Genomic DNA, 20,497 nt, shown 5'->3' on the forward strand with positions numbered 1-20,497 from the left:
TGTAGCATTAAAATTTTAATTTTAAATCAGTAATTATATGATTCAAAATTAAATTTAACTTTCTTTCAAGGACGCTTTAAGCATTAATAATAAACATAACAAAAATAAAGCTTATTCTAGTTTCTTTTTAAATTGTAAAATAGTATTACGATTTACAAAGTTGGTAATGATTGTGATACTAAACTTTGACTTCACTTACATTAAATTTTAGTTTCTGTGATAAGAAAGTAGTTGACTGAAATGTTAGTAACGTGTATGGTGAAACAACATTAGTTTCTATTTTTATCAATTTCATTGAGTTGATAAATTGCAGAGAATGTTAGCAGGGAAATTAGCTCTGGTGACTGGTACGCAGGCGAGGTCTTTTACTATACTTTTTTTTTTTTTTGTAATGTTTCGATAGAAATACAGATGAATACTAATTGTTAATGCAAAAATAATGTTGTTTTTATTTTTATAAAAATAGTAATTAATACTATTATTAATAGGTGCTGGAAGTGGAATAGGTCGTGCAGCGGCATTAACACTAGCTCGTGAAGGGGCTAAAGTAATAGTAACTGATCAAAGTAAACCAAAATTAGATGAGACATTAAAACAATTGACAATTACTGGTTCAAAAAAATTAAAAGGAGATACCCATACAGGTATCATTTTAGATGTTAGCAATGCAGAATCCGTTGAAGAAACTTTCAAAAATATCGTAAAACAACATTCAAAAGCTCCAAATGTTGTTATAAATTCTGCAGGTATAACACGTGATAGTTTTCTGCTGGCTATGACGCAAGAAATGTTTAAAACTGTTGTGGATGTTAATCTTACGGTAAGTGTAATAAATTAAAGTTAACTTCCTTATAGAAAAATATATTTTAATGTTATTAATTTTAATACTGTCTAACAGGGCACATATAATGTTGTGAAATGCGCTTGTACAGAACTTACTGAAAGGAAACAAGACGGAAGTATAGTGAATATAGCCAGTATTGTCGGACAGACTGGAAACTTGGCACAGGTAAATTATTCAGCAAGTAAAGCCGGCGTTGAAGCACTCACCAAATCTGTTGCCAAGGAGATGGGAAAGTTCGTTTTTTGTCCATCTGCTTTTTTTTTTAGAGTAATAATAAAAATGTTTACCACTAACTTTTAAAAAGAAATTAGACTGATCATAATTTAAGTACTAGCCGAAAAAAAGAGGCTGTTCCATCTTCTTTTTCATCAGATAATATATATTCTAGCGTACGTACAACAATGTACTCTTTCGTTTGTATAAAAAGGAAGCAGCTCTATAAGAAAAATTATGTGATTCACTGTCTTTCTTAAATATCTGTGGAAATAAGATGCAGCTACTGACCTGGGTTTTACTTTTTCTTAAGCCCAATGAAGGTTAGGAATTTCTTCAAGAATGTTGCAATCATTAGTCTTGTTTAGTACTGTTATTAGATCTACAGTATAACTGTTGTTTTTCATTTTTTTGAGGAGTATATTTGTTGTTCTGTTATCTGCTACAATGAGTTTAATACTTAGGAAGGCCTCACAGATCTATATATGCCGAATGATGCAGACTTGCTCTTCCTTCTCGTATTATTCAAATAAGGAGCCTATTTCTGAAATGAGTAAGCTCTGACTCTCTCTCTGACAAAAGAATCTTTTGGGAAAAGCAGAAGTGTGATCTCATCGCAAAGAAAAGTAATCCCAACTTATAATATAAGTATATGATTCACCAGAAAACAAAAAAGCATGTCCAAGAAGTATATCTGGGCCTGCAACCGTTAGATCAGCGAATCTCTAGCAGTGGTACCATTGATAGTACGCTGATTTTCTTAAGGTGATAAGAAAACAGTCCTAAACGTAGTAATAAAAAAAATTAATGTGTAAAAAACTAAGCTCTCTCTCTTACTAATTCTTCGAATTTTAAGTTAAAATACAAACTTTCTTTAGTTTTGTGGCAAATTCGGAATTTAACCAGTATACATTCACTGTATAAATAAATACATTCGTTTTTAGGTAGTAAAGCTGTAGAATCTTTCTGTAAATCCAGAAAAGGCACTTTAAAAGGAAATTCATCCTGAAATTAAAATTCAAGAAAAAAAATCTCAAGCAAAAATGATAGGTTCTTGTGTACAGAGTTCAGATCGTTTGGTTACTTGGAATTTGTATTTCACTAGATCATAGATCTTATAATATAAATATACACAAAATAAATAGAAGTATCAGTTTAAGCTTCCAATACCAGAACACATCATTAAAATTTTGTTATTAGTACATTTATTTACATTTTACTTTAGGAAAAAAGAAAACAAGTTACACGATAAGTCTATAACAAAGGGTTTCCTTACTCTTCTATGTCTGTAATTACTGCACAAGTCGTCATAGTTCTCTATTTCTATTTAAAAAATGCCCGTAGAGGGTTGGTAAAGAGCTGAAAGATTATCTTTTCATAAAGAATATAGAAAATAGAAATATAAAATATATGACTGATTTATCTGAATCTTATTCAGATTTATACTCATAAGTGAAATAGTCTTAGAAATTCGAATATAATTGGCTGTCTCAGTCTTATTTATTTTAATTTTTATTTGCTAGCCTCGCTTACTGTTGTCAGATTAACTTATTGTGATACTCTCATTTTATCACCGGGAACATAGGCAAATTTAGTTCGGTAAAGGGATATCTTTTTTTTACAATAAACTATTGTCTAGGAAAGTTACTTCAAGTATTTGGTGCCGACTGTTAGACTTCATTGTAATCACAATCAACTTATCCTTGGAAATAACATGATATGATCAATACTATGCACAGTTTGTGACCAGCTTTTAATTTCAGTTAGTCACTAAAATTCTGGTACAGTACACTTTAACTTCATTTTATACATAAATCTTGCTACGTCTAAGAACTCCAAAATTAAGTTGCTTTAGGCAAGGAAAAAAATAATAATAAGAATAGCCTCAAAAAAGTCAGAAAAACTGCTTCCTCATGCTTATTGTCAATTGTGGATAGGTAAAATTGTTCTAAGTAATTTCTTCATTGATAAGAAGATGCCAGAGTTTTATAATACAATTTACCTGAGGAGTTGAGTTACTAGGAAAGTTCATAGATCAAAGCCAAGGTTGCACCACTTGGAAGGTCTTAAAAAGAATGTGCCGATTCAATAACACACAATGTTCATCAAACGTGGAACATTTTTGTACCAATTTAGTTATCCAGCTGTAAAGTTATTTTACATAAACCATCACATAAGGTTTCAAAAAAAAACCTTTTGGTTTTGTTTTTAGGCAAAATAATAGCAATAAAAATCTTGAACTCCGACCCTAATCGTTTAAGGAAGGGGTTAACTATGTGGCTTTGTAGTATTGCTGTTTTGCCCCAGCGTAGATGCTGGTCTCACTTCGCTTAGGTTTTCTTTTTTGTAGGAGCCTGTTGAAGGCAGTGTTGTGTGTTAAGGGAGTACACCGTTCCGGACCGGCAGTCCTCTATAAAGGTATGGCTCGTGGTATTAAATACTCCTGTATGTTAACAGGCGTTAATTGAAAACGTAAACTATTATTAACCTTTAAGATTTTATCTAGGTTAATTCTTTATTACCGTTATTTTATCTAGTGCAGAGGTTCCCAAACTTTTTTCATTAGTGTACCCCTTTACATGATTGTTTCCTTAGTGTGTACCCCTATCATATATATAATGTATAAATAAAATAAATAAATAATCGTATTCTTGATTTTACGTATTGTAACATTAAATTAACAGCAAAACAATCTGAATATAATGTGTCTTGTAAAGAACATATACTCGTACATATGTTATGTTCCCATTAAAAAAATCATTTCTGAATAGGTAAACATTTCAAGCCAATAACTATTACAGGGGCCGTAAATAGAAACAGCAAAGCGTTAATAAAGGAGAAGTAAATTATATGCGGGCCATGTGTAATATTAGTCAAAACTAAAGCGACATTTTTTCGCAATTTTTATATCTTCCTCCATAACTTTTTTTTTAGAGGCGTACCCCTAAACAATCTTTCGCGTACCCCAGGAGGTTGGGAACCACTGATCTAGTGTATTACGAGAGTGGTGAACAGCGTTAGGGCAGCATGTAGTTCACAGTGTAAGGCCCAACATTAGACATCATGACAAACCCATGTTTTGTATTAAATTGCTAATGCATATATCTCGAAAAAGTATGAAACCCTTTTAAAAATTATGAATATTTTTTTTTATTTTATTTTGAAAAATGTTAATAATCTACTCGAACCCTACTTTAGTTTTTTATTATACTAGAATTAATGTAAAAAACAAAATAAAAGATTACATTGAAAAATAATTTTTTATAAAAAGTAGATAAGATAAGCCAACTTAATATGGTGATAAAAAAACCTTTAATAGTCTAAATAAATTTTCTTTTTAATTTTGGCTTTTTTATTCATTTAAAAGATGTCTCGATTGTGTGTTGATCATTCTTAAGATCCTTTAATTTAATTCAAAATTATCAACTTATCAATTAAGATCGTCTTAACTGTTAACACTTTTTTTTAAATTGTATGGTTATCGTATCCATAATAAGGTTTCTGTTGAATTATTAGAAATACATACAATGTTATTATTAGAATGATTAGAAATACAAAATACCCGCTCAGAAAACTTATGTTTAACATTTAAATGGAGTTTTCGTCGTATTAGAATTATTTTTTTGTAATACTTAGTCACATTTCTTAGGCTAGAGGTCAATCAACTACAACTTAAGGCTAAGGAGAGAAAAAGTTGGTGTTGATTGATCTTCCCCCCCCAAAAAAAAGTAATTTCGAAAAAGTGGGGAAAAATTATTTAATTTCTTACACTGTACTTTAATTTTAAAGATAAGTTTAGTTTTAAAAAAATTTTAGTAGAAGGTTAAGTTTCATTTTAATGACTGCTTTTTCATTCATTTTTCCATAAATTATCAAACCACTTTATGCTAGAAACAAATGGTGTGTCCAAAGCTCATGAATCATTGTATTTAAGCTTTAACTTAAATACCTCGTTTAAGAAAACTTGGAAATTAAATCTTATGATAATTGCAGTAAGAGAACTATTTTTCCCTTTTAGGTTTGGTATTCGTTGTAATGCAGTAGTACCTGGATTTATTGACAGCCCTATGACCGAATTAATGCCAGAAAAGGTTAAAAAACTTTTCGTAACAAGAATACCAATCGGTAGAATGGGGACACCAGAAGGTATTATATTTTTTCTAGATTATTACAAAAAAAAAAAACGTTTTTGTGCATGAAAACAATATGCATAGGAAAATATTTATACTAAAATTATTTATTTTGTATCAAAATTTAACTTTCATTTTAATATAATCCTGCACTAATCCAAATGTCCTTAGAAGACTGGATCTTCAATGACATATTTAAGAAAAGATTTTTGCATTTTTGGCAAAGAAAGTTGTGTAATGTAAGGGAAGAAAATGATTTACAATTATAAGGCAGCTTTTTAATTCAAAATAAAAAATAAATGGGGCTACTAACCTTAAGATTTGTGAATATCACATTAACCTGCAATATCGGTGATACAGAAATGCCCGAATGAGTAAAACATAATCTGTATGCTAATGTGTAAAGATCATTCTATAAATAAGTGAAATAAAAGCATTTGTCCATTGTTTAAGTCATGCTTAAGAACAAGAACGTGTATCTTTTGTGACTAATGTGCTTGTTGTCTATAAAATGATCTATTTTTTCCTCCCCAAGATCTAGAAGATTGACGGAAGCCCATGACTAGTCAATAGTCAAAAAACTGAAGCTTACTGTATACATTACTCATCCAAAACAATTGTATTGAAACCTGGTGGGGGGTTCACCTATTATGTACGATTGCAGTTCTCACCTCTATTTTAATGGGCACGGTACCTAGTCCAGCAATTTTCTGTAAGTTCTCCGAACATTAGCGATTTCTGTGTAAAGATTGTCCTAAAGAGTCCAATGCTCGGTCCCTTACTCTACTGTTAATCAGCCAAGAAAACGTTTTCATCCTGTTTTGTGTTTGCTCTCATTTGTTTCCTTTAAAATAAGCTTTTTGAGATAGTATTTGTTTCTTCCATAATAAATAGGCAGATCAGATGGTTGAAATTTGCTTTTTGTAATTACTTTTTTAAAAATAAGAAAAACACCTTGGCCTTCAGCTTATTTCTGCCTTACAAAAATTGAATAATAAATAAACAAAATTTACTTGTCCAAATGCCCAAATTGTTTTAAATATTGTAGTATTTTACTGTATATAGTCCGTCTTCGACTTGATTTCTATCCGAGTCGGTGGTACTTCGATCTTCCGTACTTATAGGTTATAAAGGAATGTCTGTGCTGCCGAATACAAAAAATTGTTTATAACCAGCAAAACTAATACATTTCTCTGTTCTAATTCTGTTTAAACATTTAATTTGTTAACTGACTTAAATAATAATAATGTTTTTTGTTCTTGTTCTTCAGAAGTAGCAGAAGTAATTGTATTCCTAGCCTCGGATCGTAGTTCTTATATAAATGGTGCCTCTATACTGGTAACAGGTGGGTTGTGATAAGATAAAGTGACAAATTATTTTTAACGTGAATAAAATAAATTATGTATTCATGAGAAGATTATTTTAATGAAGTAAACATATATATTTTGTTTATCAAAAATAAATTATTTACCCAGAATTCCTCCACTTCTGCCTTTCCTATTTTTATAACGTGTAGTCTATCTATTATAATGTAAACATGAATCTTGCCTCCTTTATGTATAATTAAATTTATGGGAGAAAGGCAAACATTTAATTAAGTTTTATGTAATTTATTGCTTATAACTATCAAAAAAAAGTTATTCTTACTTGGGTTAATCTTGTTAAAAAATAAATAGTGGGGGGCTACAGCTTAAACAGTAGCGTCACTTAATAGTTACCATTCAGTTTCCATTCGTTTTATTTACTCTATTAGTCTAGAATTAGTGAGCAGTAAATTTCTTTTCGCACCAGCTGGTCACCACTTCGATGAGCAGTGGAAAGAGGAAATCGATAACATATTATATAATACCTTGTGTTTTATTATTTTTATCACATCCTATGTACATCAGTTGTGTAGCCGTACAAGGTAAATACTAAACTAAAATTATTTTTATTAATTTTTTTTTGCAAAATAAAAACATTGGCAATGTTTTTAAAAACGACAAAACTTGCAGCCTTGATTGACTTGGACAGTGACTCAGAGGATCTAATTGGATTGCTCATCAATAAGCTGGATACCATTATCGATCCTAAACTCAATGATTCGCAAAATGTAAGAATTATGTAACCAAAAAACACATACAGTGACATCTGATCAAAAAAACCCTTTGAACAATATGAATTACAGTTGCTTGTTTGTATGTGGGTGAATTTGGAGTCAAAGAAGTTAGCTTAAATTTAATTTAATTTATTATTAAATCAAGAACTATCATTTCTTAACCAATATTTTTTGCGATCCAAACAGCTGAATATTCGCTTAAATACAATGAAACGCTCAGTTCTTTTTTCAGTAATAACCAGAAATTATATTTAGTTAGTTTTCAATAAATAAAATAAAAGCCGATTGTAGATGTTATCACTGGAGTCAATGGTGATGCTTCTTATTTATCTTTATCACGAGAATGAACAAAGAGGCTTTCCGGGGCGGGGGGCCTGTTCATTGTGATTTAGAAGTGCGTACATCTGGACCCCAATACTTTGACTTCGTACTTCGAGATTTTTTTGTATTTCAAAATGAAGTGCTGCGTATCGCCTTGGAAGTACTATGGTTTGTACTTAATGAATATTTAATATTTAACATTCTAATAATGTCTAACTTTTTGAATATCCCTAAAAGTCAAATCTTAAACATTTGTGGTTATATTTATAGCTTGTCTCTAGCGCTTTAGGCCATTTTATAATTCACTACAATTTCCTATAGTTAAAGAGAATAATGCATACAATACAGTTGCCAATTAAAAGATGCACCCTTAAGCAAAAACATCTTTTGTTCTACCTAAGTATATGTACATTCGATTATATTTGCATAATAAGTTGAAACAATTTGGTCGAAACTCTCACACGACTCTCTCTTACTGCAGTTTTCATTGTTATAAAACTTTCTACCAAATAAAAATTCCCGAAACACATTTAACTCACTGACATTGCACGCTTACACCTGAAATGATATTATAGAAGGACGTCAACTCCACTCTTATCGGGTGAAATCTGAGAAAATTCCATGAATGATTACTAGAAACACATATAATTCTCCTTTAGTATGTAAGTAATAGAACCACACTTTTTACTGAAATGGCACATTAGAGAAAGGCCAAATCCTTTCCAAGAAACCAGAAGTTGTTGGATTAAAAAAAAAAAAAAAACTATATAGTTATATAGTTTTCTAAGTTTAGCAAAAATTGGCTAAAAGAAAAAGAAAATCCAAGTTGGAGCTAATTTCGAGAAAATGTAAAAAAAGTTAATCCACCGGTGTACCCAAGAAAATATTATGAGTAAATATGAGGTTTAAACTTGTAGGGCGTTTTGTTATTTAGCTAAAACAGCGGTTCCCAACCTGGGGTACGCGAAAGATTGTTTAGGGGTACGCAAGAAAAAAGTTATTATGGCGGAAGATATAAAAAATGTTGCTTTAGTTTTGACTAATATTACACATGGCCCGCATATAATTTACTTCTCCTTTATTAACGCTTTGCTGTTTCAATTTACGACCCCCGCAATAGTTATTGGTTTGAAATGTTTACCTATTCATAGATGATTTTTTTAATAGGAACATATCATATGTATATGTTCTTTACAAGGCACATTAGATTCAGATTGTTTTGCTGTTAATTTAAAGTTGTTTTTTTTGTTTGTTTGTTGGCTTCCTGTCTGTGCAGATTAGCCAGGGATGTACTAATGTATTATGATTTAAAGTTACAATACGTAAAATCAAGAATACGATTATTTATTTATTTTATTTATATATTTATATATAAATATGTTAGGGGTACGCACTAAGGAAACAATCAGGTAAAGTGGAACACTAATGAAAAAACATTGGGAACTTTTTTTTCTTTTAATAAACTTTTTTATAATTGTTTTTTAGCTAGCGTTTATGAACACAAAAAAGTTCTGTAAAGTCGCAATCCGCTTTCAAAATCGTATTTTTCACTTTGTATTACTTGTCATTAACGTTGTATAAGTGAAGAAATAAATACATAAATCGCTGAATTAAAATTTTCAAGAGAATTCTTAATTTAATTCTAAAAAGAACTTTTCTAATTACCATTTTTGAACAAAGCAGATACCACACAAAAACCAAACTGGGTACTTTTCCGTTAGCCGGGCACAAATGTCGCCAATTGTGAACCAAACGCGAGCCAAGGCAACGGAAAAAAGTCGAAAACGTTCAACTATAAACAAATATTAATTAATAGTAAGCAAAACAAGTTCAACTATAAACAAATATTAATGAATTGTAAAGAAAACAGTTTTACCCAATACTGTTTTTCGCTTGCGCCCGGCTAACGGAAAAGTACCCCAAAGGGTTTCTAAAAACCCAATTTCAAAACGAAGGCATATCGTTTTCTACAAAAACAAATTAAAAAATGTACGGTTGTAAAATCTGTCACTAGCGGTAAGAGGTTGCAATCACTGTTATATTATGTACGCTATTTATGTACATATTTCCTCTTGTACTTAAATTTTATATTTTTATTTTATAAATAATGCTGACAATTATTGTATTTTCATGTTAAAAATTATTATTAAAATTTATTTCCAGGCAACTCGTGAACTTGCACATGCATTATTGAAAATAGCTCCAGTAATATCGATTAATGGAACTATTTCAGATGAAATAAAAGATTTTAGACTGAAATTCAGTTGTAACGTGCAAGCTACAAGCACAACAATGCCAGAAACAGCTCTATCGCCAAGTGGGAGCAGGTAAAACAAAACAAAAATCACAATCAATGGAATCAATGAAAATAAACAATCGCCGAATTTCCCTTATTGCAATTCTCTTAACCTCTCAGTTTAACAAATTTTCAAAACAGTATGTCTGCCTGCAAGAAGTAAACTCACAAAAATAAAAGTCACTAAAACTTTAAATTTATAAATTAAGTTTCAAACCTTTCAGAAAACGATGCGACCTACTATTTTGAGACTATTGATATTTGAGAATATTGCCATTTTAAGCGCTGATAGAACTGTCTTTTCTCTACAATTCCGTATAGAATTCATTAAAATCGGTACAATAGAAAGTTAGATATAAACGTTTCAAATTTAAAGTAATTGGGAAACCAGAAATTTTTAACCTTCTTTATGTCAACAATTACTATAGGTAAAACATAGCTATTCATACCAGTTATAGAGCTTTGTATTCTCTACGATTCGGTAAAGAAATCATTAAAAACGGAACAGTAGAAAAAGTGATATATGTATGTAGATGTTTGCAATTTGAGTGAATTTGACACTTCCATTGAAACAATGAAAATTTTAACCTAACATATTTCATAACCTATTATCACTAAAATAATGCTATTTTGGGCACTGATAGAACTATCTTTTCTCTACAATTCCGGGTAGAGTTCATTAAAACCGGTACAATAGAAAGTGAGATATAAACGTTTAAAAATTGAAGTAATTGCGAAACTAGAAATTTTTAACCTTCTTTATGTCAACGATTATTATAGGTAAAACAATGAGATTTATACCACTTATAGAGCTTTATATTCTCTACGATTCGTTAAAGAAATCATTAAAAACGGATTAGTAGAAAGAAAGATATAAACGATTGAAATTTGAAGCATTTGGAAAACTTGCAAAATTTAACCTTCTATATCTCAATAAGACATTAAAACATTGCGATTTACATATGTATGTATATCAGTCATACAGGTAAGTTTTCTCTACAATTTGATAAATAAATCTTTGAATTCCGATCAATACGAAAAGATACGAGTATATAAACGTTTGAATTGTGAACGAATCTTTTATGTGTATCGTTTGTTAATAAAGATTTAGTTAGCTGCTTTTGGTAGTAGTTCTGAAATAAAGAAAGATAAATATTCTTCTTTAGTTTTTATTTATTTATATTTTTTTTCTTTTCTGGACATTGTATTTTGGTGCTAATCTTTTATTATAGACATATGGTCGGCTAGTTTTGTCTGTTGAGATTTTGTAAAAAGCGAAAAATACAAAATCTTTTAGTTTTTTTGGAATTTCTTTAATATTGTTTTCTAATATTATATTGCTTAAATGTTTTATAAAAATTAGGTCATTTTCTCTTGGTTGTTGAGATTCAGAGAAAATGGCAAAATTACAATTTCTTCATTTGTTTGTTTGAATTTCAGTTTCTAACATTCTACTTTAATGGCAACATATTATGTATATATGTATATTAATACACATTCGGTAGTCTAGTTTTGGATGTAGAGATTTTGGTAAATCAGTTTTGATGGAATTTTCTTAATTTCTCTTTCTTTCTTTGTATTTGTATGTCACCCAAGTATTACATATGTACATACATACAGTCGAACCTCGCTTAACGAGCATAATTCGTTCCAGAACCTTATTCGTTAAGCGAAACAATTTTTTTCATTTAAATTAAAATAAAAGGGGATAATTGGTTCCATGCAAAAAAAATATTGATAAAATTTTTTTTTATAACATTTATTTCGAAAAAATTATATACATACTATGTACATATGATGTAATATAATATAAATTACATATATTAATTGAGATAAATATGTACATTCATAATTAATCCTTTTTAATTATAAATTTGTCCAATGTTTCTTGTTTCTGCCGTCGCTTCAAAATGTCTTCAAAATGTGACACAGCATTATCATTAAATAAATTTATAGATCGCATAGCCACAGCCTTATTCGGGTGATAGTTTTCTACGTGTGTTGCAACAGTTTCCCATGCTTTCAACATTTCTCTTATTGCGCTGGAAGATTGTTGTTCCTCTGATATTTTCTCCTCTTTGCCTAATAAATTCTCTTCCACCAATTCTTGTTGTGAAATGTGTTGCAACTCAACAAGTTCCTCTGTGGATAGCTCTTGACTATGATCTGCTACAAGCTCTTCAATATCATCTTTATCAACTGTCAATCCCATATCCGTGGCCAAAGACACAATTTCATTATCTAGAGATTCCACAGGTTCGGATTCAATCGCCTCAAAACCAGATTCGACGAGGATTTCAGGCCAGAGCTTCTTCCATGCAGAAATTAGAGTTTTTTTGGTAACCCCGTCCCACGCCTTGTCGATTATCTTGAGGGATGTAACAATATGGAAGTGGTATTTCCAAAATTCTCGCAAAGTAAGGTTTGTCTCTTCAGTCACCTCAAAACAATGTTCGAAGAGACCTTTAGTGTACAGTTTCTTAAAGTTGGAAATTACTTGTTGATCCATAGGCTGAAGTAACGGTGTAGTATTAGGAGGCAGATATTGAATTTTGATAAATTGAAATTCGTCAAGAAGATCATTTTGTAGACTTGGAGGATGAGCGGGAGCATTGTCCAGTACAAGCAACGCATGGAGCGGCAGATTCATCTCCAATAAATATTTTTTCACAGAAGGACCAAACACTTCATTTATCCATTCAACAAAAATGTCACGTGTCACCCAAGCCTTGTTATTGGCTTTCCACATTACATTTAGTTTGTTCTTGTGGATGTTGCATTTCTTAAAGGCTCGTGGAGTTTTCGAATAATACACCAGCAATGGTTTAATTTTCAAGTCACCGCTTGCATTAGCTTAACCCCTAGAACAATCTAGGCCTTTCTTTTCTGCCACAGATAGATACCGCCCTTTTGTTTATGCAGTGGGGGCCTGTTACTGACTTTGATCGTTCAACCCCTAGAACAATCTAAGCCTTTCTTCTCTGCCCAGGTCAACTTCGTTACAATATTTAAACACAAATGTCACTATATGGACTTTCCCTATACACCACTCATTCGGTGAAGTTCGGTTTCGACTGTATCAGTGCATTAGATACGTGGAGAATATGAAACGCATATGCGTAAACAGGAATGACTAATCGAAGAATGCGCAGTTTTCGATGAGTCAGCGAAAACTGCGCAGTCAGCGAAATGTCATTAGAAAACTATCGTTATGCGAAACATCGCTCGCTATAAGAATCAATTTGTTTTACTCGTTATGCGAATTACTCGTTAAGCGAGGTGCTCGTTATGCGAGGTTCCACTGTACATACGTAAGATTCACTAGGTCAGCTGTTTTTAGATTTTTTCGTTTAGAAAAAGTGGATAAATTATACAACCTTCATCAGTTTCGCCTGAATTTCCTTCTTGTTTCTAACAGTTACATTTTGCCAAGCGGGTATATTATACGTTATAGGCTGGCTAGTTTTGGATGAAGTGGTTTCAGAAAATAGGGTAAATTACAAAATAATCATGATTCGTTTTGCCGAAATTTGTTTTAATTTCTGTTCCAAACATTGTATTTCGGTGTCAGTCTATTACTAGATCGGCTAGTTTTGGATGCACAGATTTAGAATCAAGAGAAAAAATTAGAAAATCTTCATTAGTTTGCTAAGATTTTTCAGTATTTGGAGATATTTCTGTAAATTTCTTATGTGTAATGCAATCACATACATCTGTAACATTTTCTTAACAATTAAAAAAACTATACAGGCTGTTCATTTTAAGACGGCTCAAATGCATTTCATGCTTAAACGGTTGATCTGAACAAAAAAATGGTAGAGGAAAAATTTGTTGCTCGTCACCTCTAGTTTCAGAATATGTGACTTGATTTTAGATTCCTGTCCGCATACGCGGCTGACGCGCGACCAAAAGTGAGGGTTCGCAGTTGACCCCTATTTTCATACACACCGTTTTAAAGAGTATAAAAAGTCATGAAAGAAACCGGAAACCGCAATTCAATATCTTTAAAATTAAAGGTGCTAGGCCATTTCAAAATCTGGTATTTATTAATCATATTTCAATTTTTTAACTTGTTATCAAAGAGAAAGAAGAGCACGCGATAGGTCATTTTTATGTATTTTTTCATCCCCTTTCTACTAAAAATATTGCCAAGGCAGTAAAGCTAGTATTTTTCTTAATATCGGGAAATAAGTCGTTTTCCGAGTGATTTTTTCTTAGAAAAATCAAATGTTAATAGTTTTAGATGTTCTCAAGCATACACAAAATGGCTAAAAAATAATTTTACATCTGTTACAAACAAGGTTTAATAATTTTTTGGTAATTTTGCGAGAGTTGTGTTTAATTTAAAAAAATTGGAAACCTCCTGCCACATATTTAAGTGATCAATATCTTTCATGTAAAGGATCAAACTTATTCCTTAATTTATCAAATAAAGGCACTTTACTCAACTTGTGAAGTACTGTGCCTTCAAAGGTGCCTCCTCTGGCTCGCAAGCCAGGTTAGCCAGGAGGTTATCAGCTGCTCTCTGTGTCTGAGGTTTATATGTAAATATTACATGTAGATCAGAATTATATTATCTGTAGAAAGAAAACGTGTTATAAGGACTTCATCCCGAGAATATTTCTGAATTTTATTCTGTTATTTCTTTATTTTATTCCAGCAAGAATACTGACGAGAACGAAGAGAAAGGCGATGTTCAATGGAAAAGCGATGGAGGCATTCTTAAGCCAATAGTGTCCTGTCTGGATCCGTTTGTGCACTTCTGCATTATGCTCATCTTAAATGGCATCGTCACAAACCTTGTCACCAACATTATGACAGAAACAGCCTTACTGTCTAATGTTAATCTAATGTAATTAATGTTTTTTATGATATACGTATGTATATGGTTTTATTCTGTTTTGTTTTCCACCAATCTTGATAAATCAGATCGAAGATATGATTTGTTTAGGTTAACAGATTAAATACTTCTAAATGGAAAGTATCGTTACTTCACATATGTATCTATGGTAACACGCTTTAAGTGTAGATAAGCAACGCAAAAGATTTTTGAGAGTTTTCCAGCGCATCTGGGACACTACAGAAACAAGAATTTTTTTTAAGCCTTCTAGAAGTTTGGCCTGCATTTCAGTTTAGATTATTTATTTTCAATTCAAGAAAGTAATTTATCGTGAGAATAAATTCAGAATGAACACAATAAATTTTGAATTAGTACTTGGAACTTGAAACTACTTTATTATTTCTAGCTCATAACCATAAAATAATGATTTATCACTCAAGATTACTAAACGATAGAGGCAATTTAAACCAATAGTTTTTATTCATTCATGCAATACTGTATTATGTGTGACAGCTGTACATTGAAAGAGAACTATACATGAATAGCCAGTACGAAGTTCAAGGTAAAAAAAAACTAAGCTAAAGTGAACAACTTCATAATATTTCAGTAATTTGTACGCAAGTAAAATAAATAAAGATTGCTGGTTGTAATTCAGTACTTCCCAAAGGTGTAGAAACAACATGCATGTTGCAGAATCTGGAAAAAAATTAATGATTTCTGTGACTCCATGATATCTATTTTGTGCATATTATTGGTTATTTAGCTTTAAAGCTACGTAAATTTATAACATCTTTGGATCATTTTCCTCTGAATTTTAATAAAATAGGTAAAAAATAAAATAAATGGAAAACCTTTTCAATAGTACACTTTAAGGGAATTAGTTTTATTACAAACCACTAATTTTATAACTAGTTTTTAAAAAAAATGTAATAAGGTGGAAAAATGTTTAAATTATTTGTGAAAAACTTCATAAAAATAACTATATATTTTTACTAAATATTACAGAGTTAATAAAATTTGAATGCAATATTACACTTTAATAAGAAGTCAAAGATAAAGTATATATTTTTTTATTTTGATTACGAGTATTTTTCTTTTTATAATCAATTATACAAAAAAATCACATATGTATTAAATCACAGAGTAGGAACAACTTATCACATTAAAAATAGAAAATACATAGCACTTATAGAGTGCTATAATATATGTATGTATTTACTTCTTTCTTTTCCAATTTACTTATGTAGCTAAAAGATTTTAAAGGCAAATAGCTGTAGTAAGATTTAATATTAAATTTAATTTATTTAATGCAAAGGCAAGTTATAAATCACGCTTTTAATTAATAATTAACAAGAGCTAAACAAATCAAAATATTCAATAGATTACAGAGTGGATACGTTTTTATAATGGTCGGGTTCTCAACTTTGGAATATTGTGCACTGCGATCTTTAATTAGATCTATTTTGCTCCCAGGAAGTCTGCTTCTTGTACTGTACTGAGAATCAGACAATCCTCATCTAAAACATGTTTAGACTTGCTTTCTCTCAGTGTTCGTAACTGTAGATTTTATTGTAAAAAAAAAATTAACTCTGTAACTACGTTAGTGGAAAAAAGATGAACAATAAAATTTTCTCTTATCTACAAAATTTTAAACATGATAACTTTATTTTTCCTCTAATAACTCTTTTCACCTAGATCATCTTGGCTCTTTTAATATGGAGAGCCAGCCACAGAACATCTGGAGAATTTTACAAGCGTTGCATCATCAGTAAGTGATTATCACTAGACCATCTGGGACTTCTTTGGTGTTGAAAGTGAAAGGCCCTAACCGCTCTTCTTTAGAGCTTCCCTAGTAAGTAGCCCCCATCACTTGACACCAAGTCACGCTATTCATAAATATTTACCAAAAAAAAACATGTTGGTGAAGGGGGAAGTAAAATGAATCTATTTGGTAGTAAGGCAGGATCCCACGTTACAAACAATAATGGAACCTGTCATCCGTCCACGACCCCTAATTGGTAGTTGGACGTTAAGCCCTGCCTGATAATAATGGAACCTATGCCCACACTTAAGTAATTCATTAATATCTAATATGAATAGACGTCTGAAGAAAATTTTACCTACTTTTAAAGAATTGCAATAAAAAGAAAATGTTATTATGTTAAATACCTGCATCATGTTTTTTTTTGTATTTCCTTAAAAAAAAAAAAAAGCACACTACTTTGAAGTCAAAAAGTATCGTATTTTCGAGACATTCACATAAATGAATGTAATGTACAAATTTTATAAACTATGTACAATAATTGCCTCAAAAATACTTGAACAATAATAAAATCTTATGTGTGTAAAAAACAAGCATTTCTGCAATAATCGTAAAAATATTTCATCATAGTTTTTTTTTTGCAAACAAAACTTGCAAATTGCTCTTTAGCTATAATAAAGACACTCAAAACAACTTTCACAGCTTCAATATCATTTTGGACCATATCTTATTATTATAAAGTTTTTAATTATCGTCTATCAGAAACAGAAAAAAAAAAAAAAGGTTGAATTCACTAAAATTATTGTCAACCAGGCAAGATTGTTTGTTATACATAAGGCGTATAAAAGCTAATATTAAACAAGTGAAGTTTTTGTTTTGAAAAATATAGATTTTTTTTTAATCTGCTTGGTGGTTATTTCATTGGTCATTCACAATCATGTTTACCAAATAACATGAATGCTGGTCAAGTGAACGGTGTTAAAACTGTGTAAACAATATGAATTCTAGATACAGGATCTTACACCGTCTTCCATTCAGCATCCATGTTAGATACAGCACAGGAGAGATATGTTATTAAAATAAAAAAATAGAACGTTTTCAATTAAATCTCGGAAAACTTTAGATACATTGCATTGGATAGAATAAAAAACATACGTAAACCTTTTTTTGGATGAATGCAACTGCAGTGTTTTTCCGATTTTGATGTTATCATTATTCTACTTCATCTCCAACACATATTTATCTCTAAGCAGAGGCAAGCGATTTGGATAAAATCTATGGTATCTTGCTAAAAAATAAATCTCAATACCTACCTCCCTAATAATTTTGTGAATTTGCTCACGAACAAATAAAAAACGAATCAAACGAAAAAGGCAAATAAAGTTACTTGCTAATTTCGATTTTTTTTTTTTCTGAATTAAAAAATATATAAATAAATAATAATCATGCTAATTAAATGTACTATTTGTAACATCTGACATTCTCGAAATATTTTTTAAAAACTCTTGATTTTGAAGCAGTGTCTGCTTTTTAATTTGTTCATTAAATTCTTCCGGAGTATTTATCAGTAATGTCCACAATTTAAAATATTTATCGCTGGAGATTGAACTCAAATTTATACCTTTACCTAATGTTCTTTCTATGAACTTTTCAGCAACCTAAAAGAATTGGACGCCAACATAAGTTTTACTTTAAACATATAAAGTATTAGTATATATATATAAAAAAAAGGAACATTGAGAAGAAAATATAATTACCTCAAAATCAGAAGTCTTTACACTTGATAAATTATTACCCAAATTTCCGCTAGTAAATAACTTAACATTGTACAGTAAGTAGCTGTAATAGAAGTTCCGGTTGAACAAAGTACCTTTCAAACTAATAGTGCTAGGACTGCAACAGTTAATTCCCTAAAACAATAAATAAAATTGTTTGATTTCGATAAATTTGGTGGGGGCACCAAAATATATTATGGTTTAATCCGCTACTGGGAACAACCGATTCTGGGAATCAAGGTGACGTGGGCTACCAAGCAAACTCTTACGAAATCTAACTTTTTACAAAACAGGAAACAATAAATATAACTCCACCTGAACTACTGGATAAATGCTTCTTTTAGAATATTTTTCAAGTACTCTGAAATGACCTGGCGCCATAAGCTGATCTGGAGTAAATAAATGGAATCTTTGTCTTCCCGCTTCATCCCTGGTATCTTCAGCTCGTACACCCATCTCGGACAAATGTTTACCTATAGAAATAATTCTCATTAAATAAAAAAAAAATCAAACGACTGAAAGACAAGTGCCATGAAATGTGATTTAGTTGAGAATGGCTGTAAAGAAAGGAAAGCGCAAAAAGAAGTGATATTGAAATATTTTGTAGCCAAAAATAGAAAATAAACTTTCAAAACCCAGTACTTAAACTCACCTAAGAGATAATCCTCATTGTTGGTGTACTTGCCACTTTTCAGACAAGCTGAGGAAGAATTGAATTTTGCCACAATTTTTCGTATACTTCCCCTGCTCAATACGTAAGCAGTTTCAGCAGAATTGTACACTTGATTCCAGAAATGAGACGGATGTCCAAGGTAATAGGCTCTGTCAGGATCTCTGTAGGCAACTAAATATCTTAAATTCTCTGGAATTACATAAATATAATCTGGTGCAATCAGAACCCATTCCAAGTTTTCTTTCGACAAAATTGTTCTGATTATATCACAAAGTCGTTGCCACGAAGAACGTTTAACACGATTCACTTTAATATAAGGTACACGTTCTTTGCTATAAAAATGCAAACTATTACACTTTTTTCCCCATGTAAATTTTACAGCGTATGCATTTACGGGGTTAGTAACAAATATTAAACAAGTAATTTTAACCTTACGAAAAAGAAATTCACTTTCCAGTTCATCTTTAAATGGTGTATACGATATTTCATCAGCGGTTACAGGTCCAGACTTAAAACCATTAGAATTAAACCACAATTTGTATAATGTTTCATGTGAAAATTGTCGACTATTTTGTATGTTGTAACTTCGTTCTTCAACATTAACATAAGTGGTAAAAATGACGAAAAATCCAATTGTAAAACCAATTAAAAATGCAAATGTTTGAACACAGTTCATAATGTAACACCAAATAACTCTTCAGGTTCATGAGGTATTTGTGGACAAAAATAGTTTAAAGCTTGATTTACAACAAATACTATCAACATATTGTACTTAAGTTTTCAAAAAAACGGAATACTTAACTAAAAAAAATGTAAATAGATGGAATATATTAATCAATATTCATTGTTCACTTCGAACAGAATTTGGTGGCAATAATGAAAGTTATAAGCATTATCCTATTGAAAACCCTACACATTACACAAGATTCAAACTTCAAACTAACCAAAACTTAAACTTTTAACCTACACTGGCTGATATAAATCAGCTGTACTGCATATGTAAATAGCACAGCCTTGATTCCATGATTATTAATTTTTTAAAACTATTTTAGGGTCAAAACTTAAAATTACGGAAGAGTTACCAAATATTTATGGTCAACATTAAAAATAAGTAAATATTCAAATGTAGACGTCATTTGTGGTTCCAAAACTTTGGGGGGGGTTATGTTAAGTAAGCACATTGTTATTGACAAGTTCTTGCAATTGAGTCATGAGTCGTGTGTTCAAAAGAATATTTGTAAAAATATTTAAAGAATATTTCACCTTTGGAATTTAGTTTTAAAATTCTTTTGCACTGCGGTGCAAAGACAAACTTTGTGAACAATATGAAACTGTTTAATAGATAATTAGGGGACTTGCATCATTAAATGTGTACGAGTAAAATTCGTAGGATGGTCGAACTCCTTGAAAGCTTAGCTTTTTACAATGCTTTCTTTCACACTCTATTGCCTTCAATCATAACTGCTAATCTCAAAAAGTTAAAAAGTAAAATCCGAATAAATAGTACGTTATTCATCTATAGTTTGATTAAAAACAATCATGAAA

At 30.7% G+C, this 20,497-nt stretch overlaps 3 protein-coding genes and 1 long non-coding RNA gene across 4 annotated transcripts; 2 read left to right on the forward strand and 2 right to left on the reverse strand.

The window, feature by feature from the left end:
- Positions 1-151: 151 nt before the first annotated feature.
- LOC141446675 ((3R)-3-hydroxyacyl-CoA dehydrogenase) lies at positions 152-6,664 on the forward strand. Its single transcript, XM_074113316.1, has 5 exons — positions 152-347; positions 489-820; positions 899-1,077; positions 5,076-5,203; positions 6,458-6,664. Exons 1-5 carry the CDS (start codon positions 317-319, stop codon positions 6,541-6,543), a joined length of 756 nt encoding a protein of 251 aa, XP_073969417.1. The 5' UTR covers positions 152-316; the 3' UTR covers positions 6,544-6,664.
- A 143-nt stretch (positions 6,665-6,807) lies between these two features.
- LOC141446677 (uncharacterized) lies at positions 6,808-16,388 on the forward strand. Its single transcript, XM_074113318.1, has 4 exons — positions 6,808-7,093; positions 7,182-7,279; positions 9,770-9,933; positions 14,563-16,388. Exons 1-4 carry the CDS (start codon positions 6,994-6,996, stop codon positions 14,756-14,758), a joined length of 558 nt encoding a protein of 185 aa, XP_073969419.1. The 5' UTR covers positions 6,808-6,993; the 3' UTR covers positions 14,759-16,388.
- LOC141446678 (uncharacterized) lies at positions 9,048-9,774 on the reverse strand. The gene is made up of 2 exons (XR_012453820.1): positions 9,483-9,774; positions 9,048-9,398 (listed from the first exon to the last, which is right to left on the reverse strand). It is a non-coding gene; the product is annotated as an uncharacterized lncRNA (long non-coding RNA).
- Positions 15,977-20,390, reverse strand: LOC141446674 (glycoprotein-N-acetylgalactosamine 3-beta-galactosyltransferase 1-like). The gene is made up of 4 exons (XM_074113315.1): positions 18,932-20,390; positions 18,595-18,752; positions 18,262-18,414; positions 15,977-18,162 (listed from the first exon to the last, which is right to left on the reverse strand). The coding sequence occupies exons 1-4, from the start codon at positions 19,626-19,628 to the stop codon at positions 17,953-17,955; spliced, it is 1,218 nt and encodes a 405-aa protein (XP_073969416.1). The 5' UTR covers positions 19,629-20,390; the 3' UTR covers positions 15,977-17,952.
- Positions 20,391-20,497: the final 107 nt, after the last annotated feature.

This window comes from Rhodnius prolixus, unplaced genomic scaffold, assembly GCF_049639745.1.
Source record: "Rhodnius prolixus isolate KJV_2025 unplaced genomic scaffold, Rpr scaffold_7, whole genome shotgun sequence".
Taxonomy (NCBI): Eukaryota; Metazoa; Arthropoda; class Insecta; order Hemiptera; family Reduviidae; genus Rhodnius; species Rhodnius prolixus.